This window comes from Jaculus jaculus, chromosome 13 (assembly GCF_020740685.1).
Source record: "Jaculus jaculus isolate mJacJac1 chromosome 13, mJacJac1.mat.Y.cur, whole genome shotgun sequence".
NCBI lineage: Eukaryota > Metazoa > Chordata > Mammalia > Rodentia > Dipodidae > Jaculus > Jaculus jaculus.
Genome location: NC_059114.1, coordinates 23,639,284 through 23,654,084, shown reverse-complemented (window position 1 = coordinate 23,654,084; position 14,801 = coordinate 23,639,284). Strand labels below are relative to the sequence as shown.

General features: G+C 44.1%; 1 protein-coding gene across 1 annotated transcript; it reads right to left on the bottom strand.

Moving 5' to 3' along the window:
* Positions 1–12,485: 12,485 nt before the first annotated feature.
* On the bottom strand, positions 12,486–14,801 carry LOC101613609 (disintegrin and metalloproteinase domain-containing protein 1a-like). The gene has a single exon (XM_045132117.1). It carries the CDS (start codon positions 14,784–14,786, stop codon positions 12,486–12,488), a length of 2,301 nt encoding a protein of 766 aa, XP_044988052.1. The 5' UTR covers positions 14,787–14,801.

Below are 14,801 nucleotides of genomic sequence, written 5' to 3'. Positions count from 1 at the left end.
GGCCCTACTGAATCTGTTGATGCTCTGGGGCCTGTGTCCATCAGCAGCAGCTCTCCCTGACATACAGCCCCTCAGACCCAAGCATTATCCCTGATCTATGCTGGGTGCATGAATGGGAGTTACCTCCCACCTCTGAAAGATTGGCCTTCTGGCTGGGTCTCTCTGATGTCTTTCAGACACCTTCCATTTCTGGTGACTTCCTCTTAAAACGTTAGTTCCCGTGCTCCAGCGCTAAGGTCCATTTGACATGATGAAGGGAAGTGTTGCAAAGGACTGCCAACTCTATAATGTGGGACTGTCCCTTGTGAGAGGACACAAAATCGCCACAACTTCCTCAATGGTGCCACACCAAACGCCCCTCCCCCATCGCTCTCCCACCCTTCCTGTTGTCCGTTGCTCAGCTAATTCCAAATGTTCCAGGTGGGAGTTGGGGGGAGGCTTGGAGATATCATTGGTGGGCATCTGTTCCCCATCTCCAGTCTTCAAAAACCCTTACTCTGAATCCCAGGAACATCCCAACCAGGGTGATCTTTTCCACTCAGAGAGGCATGATAGATATGTGTGGACCTAGCAAGCCAGTCTCTTGGATTAAGCCAGTGAGATGACTCTGTTAGATGTGCCCATGACAGATGCCCTTAGGATAGCAGTCCATTGAGAGAAGACAATAGTCACTCAAACTTTCTCAGATATGATAGATGCCTACTAATGCCTCCTTATGTGATTTTTTAAATATGTTTTTGATTGGCAACTTCCATAGTTGTAGACAATAACCCATGGTAAAATCTTCCTCCCCGCACCCCCGTACTTGCCACTTTGAAATTCCACTGTCCATCATATCCCTTCCGTCTCTTAGTCAGTCTCTCTTTTATTTTGATGTCATCATCTTTTCCTCCTTTTATGATGGTCTTGTGTAGGTAGTGTCAGGCACTGTGAGGTAATAGATATTCAAGCCATTTTATGTCTGAAAGAGCACATTGTAAGGTGTCCTGTCCTTCCTTGGGCTCTTGAATTCTTTCTGTCACCTCTCTGTTGTGATTAGTATAGTCACAATTGCGGGCTCCTCTAGGACTACACCCTGACACATGGAAACCCTAGGATTATGTGTAGGGTGGGCATGTCTGTTTTCCTGTCAGTGTCTTGCTGGTGTGTGTGTCCTGACTCTATTTGTTAGAGGATAATATCCATGTTTTCAGTTACCACTTCTGCTTGCTCATCCTGAGCCTGCCACTCCCACTCCCAGGATACAAGAATGCTTGCTCAAGAGTAGGCAAAAGCTGGGTGTGGTGGCGCATGCCTTTAATCCCAGCACTCGGGAGGCAGAGGTAGGAGGATTGCCATGAGTTCAAGGCCACCCTGAGATGACAGAGTTAATTCCAGGTCAGCCTGGACCAGAGTGAGACCCTACCTCGAAAAACCAAAAAAAAAAAAAAAAAGAGTAGGCAAAGAGCTGGGCATGGTGGCGCACACCTTTAATCCCAGCACTCAGGAGGCAGAGGTAGGAGGATCACCATGAGTTCAAGGCCACCCTTAGACTATATAGTGAAATCCAGGTCAGCCTAAAAAAAGAAAAAGAATTAGTATTATCATCATTATTATTTGTTGTTGTTATTTATTATTTTATTATTATTATTATTATTAGGGGGTTAGAGGTAGGGTCTCAAGCTAGCACAGCCTGAGCTGAAACTCGCTCTATAATTCCAGGCTGGCCTCAAACTCACAGTAATCCTCCTACCTCTGCCTCCCAAGTACTGGTACTAAAGGCATGAGCCACTTGGTTTTCTGTTTGTTTGTGATAAAGTCTTGCAAGGTAGCCTCTGGTTGGCCTCAAATCCCAGAGGTCCTCCTACCTCTGCCTCCCTAATGCTGGGACTAAGGGCATTGGCTACCATGCCTAGCTAAGAATTAATTTTAAATAGATAAATAGCCAGGTGTGGTGGCACATGCCTTTAATCCTAGCACTTGGGAGGCAGAAGTAGGAGGATCGCTATAAATTTGAGGCCACCCTGAGACTACATAGTGAATTCCAGGTCAGCCTCAGCTAGAGTGAGACCCTACCTCACAAAACCAAAATAATAATAATTAAAAAATAGTAGATAGATAGATAGATAGATAGATAGATAGATAGATAGATACATAGATAGATAGATACATACATACATAGATAGATACATAGATAGATAGATAGATAGATAGATAGATAGATAGATAGATAGATAGATACATAGATACATAGATAGATAGATACATACATACATAGATAGATACATAGATAGATAGATAGATAGATAGATAGATAGATAGATAGATAGATACATAGATAGATACATAGATAGATAGATACATAGATAGATACATAGATAGATACATAGATAGATACATAGATAGATACATAGATAGATAGATAGATAGATAGATAGATAGATAGATAGATAGATAGATAATTTCTGGTGGATGGGTGCTGGGGAGATGGCTCATTGGTTAAAGGAGCTTGCCTGCCAGCCTGGGTACTATTCCCCAGCCATAAAGCTGGACAGGCTTTTGTTTGTTCATTTGCAATCGCACAATATCCATGGTCTATATCTAAAGTTGAGCCATTTATCTGTATGTAGATCTCCTTTCTTCTGTTTCTATTATAGAGGATATAGTGTCCATGTTCCCTATCTCAAGGTGGACCATTCATCTGCATGCGGATCTCTTTTCTTCTGATTTTTATTATAGAGGATATTACAACCATGCTTGGCATGGTAGGTTCTTGCTAGAGGTCAGTGTCAGTTTACAAGGATTTTGTTTTAATAGAGTCACTACCAAAGAATTCATGCTTGGAACAATTAATGACATGTTAAATATCTTTTCCTTACTTTTTTTTTTTTAAACAAGGTAGGGTCTCACTGTAGACCAGCCTGACCTGTACCTCACTCTGTAGTCCTAGGCTGGCCTCAAACTTACATTGATTCTCTTATATCTTCCTCCAAAGTGCACCACCATGTCCAGCCATTTCTCCCACTTTTTAAAAATATTTTTTAAATTTATTTATTTATGAGAGAGAGAGAGAGAATGGGTCTGCCAGGGCCACCAGCCACTGCAGACAAACTCCACATACATGCACCCCCTTGTGCATCTGGCTTACGTGGGTCCTGGAGAGTCAAACTGGGATCCTCTGGCTTTACAGGCAACCGCCTTAACCACTAAGCCATCATCTCTCCAGCCCCTCTCCCACTTCTTATTGAGTTAAAAGACTCATGAGCCAGGCATGATGGTGCCCGGTACCCACTTAAAGCCAGACACAAAATGGTGCACGCACCTGGAATTTGCAACAACAGACAGCCCTGGTGCACACAGTCTCCCTTATTCTCTCTCTTCCCTCCTCCTTTCTCTTTAATAAATAAATACATTTGATACTCTTTTTAAAGACTCATGATTTTTTTTTGGGGGGGGGTTGTTTTTCATGGTATGGTCTTGCTCTAGCCCAGGCTGACCTAGAATTTACTATGTAGTCTCAGGGTGGCCTCAAACTCATGGTGATCTTCCTGTCTCTACCTCCCAAGTGCTGGGATTAAAGGCGTGCACCACCATGCCCAGCAGAATTTTTAAGTCTCATGCTCTACTGACTGAGCTAGCCAGGCAGCTGCCCTGGCAGAATTTTTTTTCAAATTTTTATTAACATCCATGATTATAAAAAATATCCCATGGTAATACCCTCCTTGCTCCTACTTTCCCCTTTGAAACTCCGTTCTCTATCATATCCCCTCCCCATCTCAATCAGTCCCTCTTTTATTTTGATGTCATCATCTTTTCCTCCTTTTATGAGGGTCTTGTGTAGGTAGTGTCAGGCACTATGAGGTCATAGATATTCAGGCCATTTTGTGTCTGGAGGGAGCACGTTGTAAGGAGTCCTACCTTCCTTTGGCTCTTACATTCTTTCTGCCACCTCTTCCACATTAGATCCTGAGCCTTGGAAGATGTGATAGAGATATTGCAGTACTGAGCACTCCGGTCACTTCTTTCCAGCACCATGATACCTTCTGAGTCGTCCCAAGATCACTGCCATCAGAAAAGAGAAGATTCTCTACCAAAAGTGAGAGTAAACTGGGCGTGGTGGTGCACGTCTTTAATCCCAGCACTCGGGAAGCAGAGGTAGGAGGATCACCATGAGTTCAAGGCCACCCTGAGACTACATAGTGAATTCCAGGTCATCCTTAGCCAGAGTGAGACCCTGCCTCAAAAAAAAAAAAAAAAAAAAAAGCGAGAGTAGCATATTAATATAAGGGTCTGAACATTAAGAGAAGTGCTTACTGGGCAGTTTGATAAGCATAGTATATATATTTAGCCAGACAGCAGCAGACATTATATCCCTAGAGCTCATGACTACCCCTGTTGTAGGTTTTCAGTATCAGGGTTATATTCCCTTCCATGGAGTGGGCCTCCAGTCCAATTAGAGGGCAGTTGGTTTCCACCATGATAGACATGCCACTATTGCACCTGTTGGCTCATTTGGCCTGGCTGGCCAAATATAAGACTTGCAGTGTCCAGTGTTGACTATCTTCACTGGTGATTTCTCTTTCTCCCATTGAACTGCATGCAGAATGGTTTCTTCTAGCTTTCTTTTTTTTTTTTTTTTTTTTTTTTTTTTTTTTTAGATAGGATCTCACTTTAGCCCAGGCTGACCTGGAATTCACTATGGAGTCTCAGGGTGGCCTTGAACTCACAGAGATCCTCCTACCTCTGCCTCCCGAGTGCTGGGATTAAAGGCGTGCGCCACCACACCCGGCTTTTCTAGCTTTCTGTCATGGTCTACATGGAGGAGGTTATCAGCTCAGTTCTAGGAGGATTTCTCAGTGGCCTTGCAGCCCAAGTATGTGGAGTCTTCAGCAATAGGGTCTGGTGGGAAACCAAGGGCCTCGGCAATGGCCTAGAATGTTTTGGGGGCATCAGGGACCTTCCTGGCCAACAACTCACTGGAAGGTATCCCATCCCTGGAACTGAAAATTTTCTAGCAACAATCTATAGCTCCTGAGTGTTCCATTGTCCAAAAAAGTAGGATTCCATATGATTTATTTATATCCCCTTAGATTTTAATTAGCCCTCCCCCCTTTTCCTTTTCTCGATCTCTTCCCCTGACCTCACTTTGGGCCTTTTCACCCCCATTAATCTATTCTTCTACTTACATATATACAATACCATACTATTAAGTATCCCTCTTCCTTCCTCTTCCCTTTATATCTCTTTTCTAGCTTACTGGCCTCTGCTACTGAGTTTTTTCCTTCCCATACAGAAGCCCAATCATCTGTAGCTAGAATCCACATATGAGAGAGAACATGTGGTGCTTGGCTTTCTGGGCCTGGGTTACCTCACTTAGTATAATCCTTTCCAGGTCCATCCATTTTTCTGCAAATTTCATAACTTCATTTTTCTTTACCGCTGAGTAGAATTCCATTGTAGAAATGTGCCACATCTTTGTTATCCACTCATCAGTTGAGGGACATCTAGGCTGGTTCCATTTCCCAGCTATTATAAATTGAGCAGCAATAAACATGGTTGAGCACGTACTTCTAACGAAATGAGATGAGTCCTTAGGATATATGCCTAGGACTGCTATAGCTGGGTCATATGGTAGATCTATTTTTAGCTATCTTAGGAACCTCCATATTGATTTCCACTATGGCTGGACCAGATTGCATTCCCACCAACAGTGTAGAAGGGTTCCTCTTTTTCCACATCCTCACCAGCATTTATGGTCATTTGTTTTTATCATGGTAGCCAATCTCATAGGAGTGAGATGGAATCTCAACATAGTCTTAATCTGCATTTCCCTGATGACTAGGGATGTAGAACAATTTTTTAGATGCTTACATGTCCTCCGTATTTCTTCTTTTGAAAACTCTCTATTTAGTTCCATAGCCTGTTTTTTTTTTAATTTTTTTTAAATTATTTATTTATTTATTTGAAAGTGACAGACACAGAGAGAAAGACAGATAGAGGGAGAGAGAGAGAATGGGCGCGCCAGGGCTTTTAGCCTCTGCAAACGAACTCCAGACGCGTGCGCCCCCTTGTGCATCTGGCTAACGTGGGTCCTGGGGAATCGAGCCTCGAACTGGGGTCCTTAGGCTTCACAGGCAAGCGCTTAACCGCTAAGCCATCTCTCCAGCCCTCATAGCCTGTTTTTTAATTAGCTTGTTTGATTTCTTATTATTTAACTTTTTGAGTTCTTTGTATATCCTAGATATTAATCCTCTATCAGATGTATAGCTGGCAAAGATTTTTTCCCCATTCTGTAGGTTGCCTCTTTGCTTTATTCACAATGTCCTTTGCCATACAAAACTTTGTAATGTCATGAGGTCCCAGCAGTTAATCTGTGGTTTTATTGTCTGAGCAATTGGGGTTATATTCAGAAAGTCTTTGCCAAGACCAATATGTTGAAGGGTTTCCCCTACTTTTTTCTCTAGCGGTTTCAGAGTTTCAGGTCTGATGTTAAGGTCTTTGGACTTAATTCTTGTGCGTGGAGAGAGAGAAGAATCTATTTTCATCCTTCTACAGATAAATATCCAGTTTTCCCAGTACCATTTGCTGAAGAGGCTGTCTTTTCTCCAATGATTATTTTTGGCATTTTTATTGAATATCAGGAGGTATAGCTACCTGGACTTACATCTGTGTCCTGTATTCTGTTCCATTGATCTACATGTCTGCTTTTGCTGGCAGAATTTTTTAAAAATATTTTTATTTATTTATTTGAGAGAGAGAGTGGGCATACCATGGTTTGTTGCCACCGCAGACAAGCTCCAGATGCATGCACCACTATGTTCACTTGGTTTTAGTGGGTATTGGGAAATAAAACAGCCTTGCAGGCTTTGCAAGCAAGCACCTGTAACTACTTTCTTAAGACAAAGTCTCACTATCTAGCCTACACTAACCTCAAACTTACAGGCTTCCTATCTCAGCCATTGTTTTTTGTTTTTCTTCCATGAATTCCCATGAAAGTCTCTTCTTGTCCCTGTCATATTGCTCATGCCACAATGTCATTTCCAGTGTATCTCTACTGCACTTAAGTGTAAGCTACTTGAGGTTTTTTAATTTTTAAAAAATTTATTTTATTTATTAGAGAGAGAAAGTAGGTAGATAGCGAGAATGGATGCACCATGGAACTTCAACCTCTGTAAACAAACCCCACATGTATGGGCCACCTAGGACCTCTGGCTTACATGGGTCATGGGGAATCAAACTTGGGTCCTATGGCTTTTCAGGCAAATGCCTTAACTACTAAACCATCTCTCCAGCCCTACTTAAGGTCTTGAATGACAGAAAAAAAAAAAAAAAGTCTCATGAGGCAGCAGAGAACATAGGCTTAGTTCTAACTGACAAGGATACAGGTTGTAGACTAGGTTGATGGCTCAGAGGTTAAACGTAATTGCTCTCAAAGTCAGACAGCCCTGATTCAGTTCCCCAATACCCATATAAATCCAGATACACAACGTGACACATGTGCCTGGACTTCATTAGCAGTAGCAAGAGGCCCTCTCTCTCTCTTTCATATAAATAAATTAAATTTTTTCTTTTCTTCTAGAGGTTCCCACAGCTGAGGGTGCATACAATGATCTTAGCTTAGGACCTGCTTCACCCCCACTAGGGTTGATATAATTTATTTACTTTTATTTTTATTTTTTTGCTTTTTTGAGGTAGGGTCTCACTGTAGCCCAGGCTGACCTGGAAGTCACTATGTAGTTTCAGGGTGGCCTCAAACTCACAGCAGTCCTCCTACCTCAACCTCCTAAATGCTGGGATTAAAGGCATGTACCACCAAGCCTGGCCATTTATTAATTTTGTTTTTGTTTTTCCAGGTAGGGTCTCGTTCTAGCCCAGGCTGACCTGGAATTCACTATGTAGTCTTAGGCTGGCCTCGAACTCACAATGATCCACCTACCTGAACCTCAGTGCTGAGAAAAAATAAAAAAAGAATAATGTGGGTTTCAGAGTTTAATATGTAAAATATATATTCTTTTTTATATTATTTATTTATTTGAGAGACAGAAAGAGGCAAATAGTGAATGGGTGTGCTAGGGCCTTCAGCCACTGCAAATGAACTCTAGATGCATGTACCACCTTGTGCATCTGGCTTATGTGGGTCCTGGGGAATTTAACCTGGGTTCTTTAGCTTTGCAGGCAAGTACGTTAACTACTAAGCCATCTCATCAGCCCTCAAATATATATATTTTTAAAAGGTCCCGGTGTGGTGGCACACCTTTAATCCCAGCACTTGGGAGGCAGAGGTAGGAGGATTGCTGTGAGTTGGAGGCCAGCCTGAGGTTACAGAGTGAGTTCCAAGTCAGCTTGGGCTAGAGTGAAACCCTACCTCAAAAACAAAAACAACAAAAAAAGGGACACAGAGTGCTGTTGGACATTGGCAGGGTCCTGGGTTAAAGCAAACTAAACTGTCTGACATGTTGGTAGCACCCTTTTTGTCAATGTGTCCTCAAAGTATACAGTGGGATTTCTATAAGGCATTTGGGAAGAATAAATTATGACAATTTTAATTAAATATGATAACATTAAATAAAGGATTATGTTTCCTTTGTGCTGACTTGGCAGGATAACAAATACCCTCTGAAACTTTATTGTTTTTTATCAATCACATAGTAAATAAATGAGAATTAAGTAAATATGAAAAAGGAAAACTGTATAGTTGCACCATGAACTCAGCCTTGTAACTCAGGGGTTAGGATGGGTTTCTCTCCACCTTCAATACACCCAAACCAAGATGGCCAAACCTCCTTAGTTTAGACCAACCCCAACAGAAGGAGATCCATTGTTAGAGCACATTAAGCCTTAATGATTCCTTGTTTGAAAACAGGTTATTTTATTTTATTTTCATTTAGTTGAGAAAGAAAATGAGGTAGGTAGAGAGAATGGGCACCAGAGCATCTAGCCACTGCAAATGAACTCCAGATGCATGTGCCACCTTGTGCATCTGGCTTCTTGGGTGTTAGTGAATTGAACCTGGCTCCTTAGGCTTCGCAGATAAGCACCTTAACCACTGTGGTGGTTTGATTCAGGTGTCCACCATAAACTTTCATGTTCTAAGTGCTAGGTTCCCAGCTGATAGAGATTTGGGAATTGAAGCCTCCTGGAGGTGGTGTGTTGTTGGGGGCGGGCTTATGGGTGTTATACTGTTTCTCCTTGCCAGTGTTTGGCACAGTCTCCTGTTGCTATTGTCTACCTTATGTTGGCCAGGGGGTGAGGTCCATCCTCTGTTCATGCCATCACTTTTCCCTGCCATTATGGAGCTTCCCCGTGAGTCTATAAGCCAAAATAAACCATTTTTCCCACAAGCTGCTCTTGGTCAGGTGATTTCTGCCAGCAATGCAAATCTGACTGCAACAGTAATGTTGGTACTGAGAGTGGTGTTGCTGCTAGACACCTGACTGTGTGGCTTTGGCTTTTTGGAGATGATTTTCAAGAGGAATATGGAAGGATTTGAAACCTTGCCCTAAGAGATGTCTTGCAGTACTTTAAGTACAGCTTGATGGACTATTCTGGTCAGAGTTGAAAGACCTGACTGCAGCAAGAACTATGGACTGTGAGGTTTGGCTTATGAGGGAGAGAAAGCTTTGTCTGGACTGAGCTAGAAGCAGCTTGTGTGAGATGCTTGCTGACCACATCCTGAGAAGTTGTACAGGGTTGCAGTGCATATAAAGGGACTGGTATGAGCATAGGGATATGGCACAGAAATGAAAACTTTGCGCTGAAACTTCTGCCCCTTCAGCTGCAGTTATATGAGATATTACAACCTTTGAGATTGGGCCAGTTGACTTGCACTGGCCCAACAGGAAGAATGTAGACTCTTTTGAAAGGGCCTGAGTGCTCAAGGAGTGTCCTGTTCTTCAAATTCTGCTTTATTCCCCCATGGGTTAACAAATTGGCACCCTACCTGGTGTTATTGAGTATAAGAAATGCAGGAGTTTGCAATGCAGTCTTGTGTTTTGGAAATGGCCATGGACAGTGTGAAGCAGGTTTGTTGGATGCCTGTATGGAGACCCAATGGAGCTGTGAGGATGAACCTTGGATTGCAGTGGAGACCCAGTGGAGATGCCAGGACCATGAGATGGCTGCCAAGGAGAGCTGCTGGCCCCAGATGAAGTTTTCCAGGACTGTGAGTAGCCTAGCTAGAGGGGCAGAATTGGAACTCCAGAGACTTGTTGCTGGTTAGAATTATCGGGCTTAGAGACTTGTCACTGGCTAGAGTTGTTGGACTTGGAGCTACAGAGTTGGGTGTTTGCCCTGTTTATATCATATATTGCTTGAGTATTTCTTTGCTATGTCCAATGCTATCTTTTGTGTGCATTTCTGGGTTCTTTCTCCGGGGCTGGTGGGAGTTCCCCTGAAGGCGTCCCAGGCAACCGTGGAGACCAACGTTGTGCACGCGTGATGAGAGGAAGAATCACTCACTCCAAGGAGTCAGTTCCAGTGAACAGTTCTCAGTTTATTGTCAGGGAAAATGGAAAATTTATAAGCTTCTGAGGGCAGGAAAAGGACCCTAAGGGGATTGGTGGTCTTAAAGATTGCTAGTCTAGAGGGACATTCATTCCAGCACGTAGGCAATAGTGGGTCAGGTGATCTAGGGTCTCAGTGGTATGGGTGGTGTGAACATGTTGGCTGATAAGCGGTTTCCTAGGCAACTGGCCAAAGGCCACAGAGTTATGGGCAAAGTCTAAGAATTATCTGAAAGTCCAGGTATCCCATGCTTGGAGAAGGAGTGGCCTTATTTCCTGCCAATCTCAGGGTCTGGAATTTTGTCTTGGGAGTCCAGGCTCACTGTGACTCCCAAGAAATGGGGAGAGGATTCTGGCTCATTGCAATCCCCAAGGAGGGGGGAGGAGCTCCCCTGCTGGTCCGGTCCCCAAGATATGACCAATGGGTCAGACCCCTCCATAGCCTGAAGCCTTCATGTCAGTTTAGGTTTGCTTTAACCCAGGGCCAACACTTTTGTAGTGTGAATGTTTATTCTGTGCTATTATGGGTTTTTTTCTGTGGTTTTCTTTTTGGTATTATGGCTCAGTTGAAAGACTTTGGTTATGTGGGTTTTTGAACATCATTATGATTGACAAAATCTATGGAGACCTTTAAAAGTTGGGCTGAATGCATTACATTTTACATCATGTATGGATATCAGGTTATAGGTGCCAGGGATGGGATGTGGTGGTTTGATTCAGGTGTACCCCATGAACTTAGGTGTTCTGAATGCTAGGTTCCCAGCTGATGGAGTTTGGGAATTAAGGCCTCCTGGAGGCAGTATATTGTTGGGGGCAGGCTTATGGGTGTTATAGCCAGTTTCCCCTTGCCAATGTTTGGCACTCTCCTATTCCTGTTGTCCACCTGATGTCGGCCCGGGGGTGATGAACACCCTCTACTTATACCATCATTTTCCCTGCCATCATGTAGCTTCCCCTTGAGCCTGTAAGCCAAAACAAACCTCTTTTTTTTATTCCCATAAGCTTCTCTTGGTTGAATGATTTCTACCAGCAATGCGAACCTCACTGCAACACTGCTGAGCCATCTCTCCAGCCCTGGAAACAGGTTTTAAGAGCTCAAATTAAACTCTACTGGTGAGATAATTCAGCAGTTAAGGTGCTTGCCTGCAAAGCCTAATGACCCAGGTTCAATTCTCCAGTACGCACATAAAGCCAGATGCAAAAAGTGGCAAATGTGTCTGGAGTTGGTTTACAGCAGCTGGAGGCCCCGGCATGCGCACTGTCTCTCCTCTGTCTCTTTCTTTCTCTCTATTTGTATCTTTTTGCTTGCAAATAAATTATTAATTTTTTTTTAATTTTTTAAAAAGAGAGCCAGGTGTAGTGGCATACACCTTTAATGCCAGCACTCAGGAGGCAGAGGTAGGAGGATCACTTTCCTAATATGATGTGTAGTTGTGATTAGAAATAAAACTCCTTTGGTGACCATATATGCATGAAAAGTTACTAATGTATGTCAAAGAAATGGAAGGAAGATGGCATTACCTGCTAGGAGGCAACTGAAAAACTGGCTCTGGTAATAAGCATCATCTATAATAAAAGTTTAATAAAATGACTTCATGAAATGTGCTAAAAATAGAAAAACAGTAATAAAGTGCTATTTTAAGTATATTTTTACTAATATACATGTAATTAATTTTTAAAATAAAGTTCTAGGCATGGTGGCAAACATCTTTAGTTCCAGCACTCAGGAGACTGAGGTAGGAGGATCACTGTGAGTTTGAGGCCATCCTGGATCTACAGAGTGAGTCCTAGGTCAGGACTCACTGAGCTAGAATGAAACCCTAACTCAAAACAAAGAAACAAAAAAATAAAATAGAATAAAAGCTCTAATCACATACCCTTAGTACATTTCTATAGATTACAAGAGTCCTAGTCAGGGGCTCTGCATAATGAGGCCACTTCAGCTTTGCTGTGCTGAGCACCCTTTACTCTGTGTATTTTGCTAGCTCTGTATTTCTTCCACTACTAGTTTTCTGTCTGTTGTTGTTCTGAAATAATCACTTCTGAATTTTCTTCCAAGTCATTTTCTGTGCATTGTGATATATCCTTTCTAGACCCAAAACTAGTAATAATAATTAGGCTTAAAAATAATACCAAGAGAAATAGGGGCAATATATATACTGCATTGTGAATGCTTTGATCATAACTGATCTCATCACCTCTGTAGCCATGACCACGACCAGTGCCCCTCAGACTTCTGATTTCATTTTCAAGTTCAGTCCTAACACCTGGCTTGCCAGCAGGGCCACTGTCCACACTACCCCCATTTCCTGGTTTTTTGCAGTCAGGAGGGGCAAAGCCTTCATCACAATGACAGTGCTGGAGATTGTTGCACACTCCTTTCCCATGACACATGCCCTGTGGTTCACAGTCGTACTGGGCCACAGTGTAATCAGTGCACGTGTTACCCATGCAGACCTTGTTGGGGGCGCAGTAAGTGCCATTCTGCACATCCCCATAGTCAGGAATGTCAACAGTACTATAGGCATCCATGCTCCAGCACCAGTCATCTTCATAACTGATCTGGATTAGCGTGTGTTGGGGTTTGACTGGGGGCAAGTAGGCAACACCAGTACATATGAGCTTTCCACAAAACACATTGTCGTCTGCACACACAACATACTCTGAGTTATTCCCAGTGCCGTGGCCACAGTTCCCAAACCGGTTTCGTTTGGTGTTTATGGAAATGTAACATTCTTCAGGGGCAGATCTTGCAGGAAACCCATATATTTTGGAGCACTGTTTATCAGGGTTCTTACACTGGCCCCCAGAACAGTAGTAGATTCTGTCACACAATGTGCCATCTTGCTTGTAGCTGTCGGCAGGACACTCTCGAAAGCTACCATTACAATACTCTGGGAGGTCACACTCATCCTGAACAGGACGACATAACACCCCTTTCCTTTTGAAATCACACCTATGGCAGCAGAGTCCATCACTACAGCGCGCAGACGTCTTCAGCTGACATGTGGGTTCACAGCATGGGTGATCATCACAAGCGGAGCCACAGTCACACTGCTCCGGTGGCTCCACCACCCCATTTCCACATCGGGCATCCCTGCGCTGGCGGCTTGGGCGCCACGGTCTGTTCAATAGGCAGGCCCCTCTGTGCTCGTGAAGGAAATGGTAGTAGAAGTCGGAGCTGCAGTTGCTGAAGCCACTGTGTTTAGTGATATTTGCGTGCATGAGGCAGAAGCGCCTCTCTTCACAAGTGCAGGCCTCGTGGTCGTGCTGAATACCCAGGTTGTGCCCAAGCTCATGGGCCACGAGCGCGGCAAACAGGAGGACATCTTCGTGATGGAAGGACTCGACGGCCGCCGCAAATCCGCTGGAGCAGGCACCGTTGACAAACGCCTGGCCTGTGTCCTCTCCAGGATGATGCCCAACGATCATGTGGGCAACATCGTGCCTCACACGGTGGAGGAGCTTCTCTTGCCTCCAGCGGTTGAAATTCCTGAGTGTCACTCGCAGGTCCACTGGGACCTCTATCAGGTCCCCCTCGGTCCAGATTTCCAATCCCGCCAGCACCACCTCCGTGTTGATGGCCCTGGTGAAGCTGTTGACCAGGGCAATGATGTCCACCACTGCCCGCACGGTCTCACTGATGTTACTGCCCCACATCCGGAACCTCTGGTTGTTGACCACGACAAACATCTCCACATACTTGGTGTGTGACCACAAGAAAGAGGTCTCCTGCACATGTTGAGGCTTCCTGCTCCTTTGCCGCTGCCTGGCGTCCCCTTGGCTGTTTTTGGACGTGACACTGCAGGAGACTCGACCTTGGTGTGCCATGGTGTACAGAACATGTTCAAACCGTTCAGAAGAGACCATGGGCTCGATGCCATAGGATGTTTCCTCCTTAACCAGGACGCCCCTGAGGCCTGAGCAGGTGTCGACAGAAACAAAGGAACCGGGCACTCCTTCTATGTAGCCTTCATAGTGGCAGTCATGCGAGCTGAAAGGCATCTCTTGCCGCAGGGTACCATTGTGGTAACTGTAGACTGGAAAGTTATCCACAGAATAGCCTCTCTTCACCTTCAGGTGTACCAGCTGCTTCTGGCCTTGCATAAACAGCATGTAGGACACCTGTCCTGGGTCTTTACCCCCCTTGGCTGTCAGACTTTGGGGGATGACGATTTCATGAGAATAGTGTGCTGATCTCACGTCACAGCTGATGTTCGAGATAAAGGGGATCCCCAAGAGCAACATGGACACCAACCTGACACACAGATGTTCTGGTGCTAGAGCCAGCCTCCGAACCTTCATCTGGGGAGCCCAAGA

Bases quoted from the DNA above. Each gene is read 5' to 3' on its own strand.
- LOC101613609 (XM_045132117.1), bottom strand. From the start codon at position 14,786: ATGAAGGTTCGGAGGCTGGCTCTAGCACCAGAACATCTGTGTGTCAGG.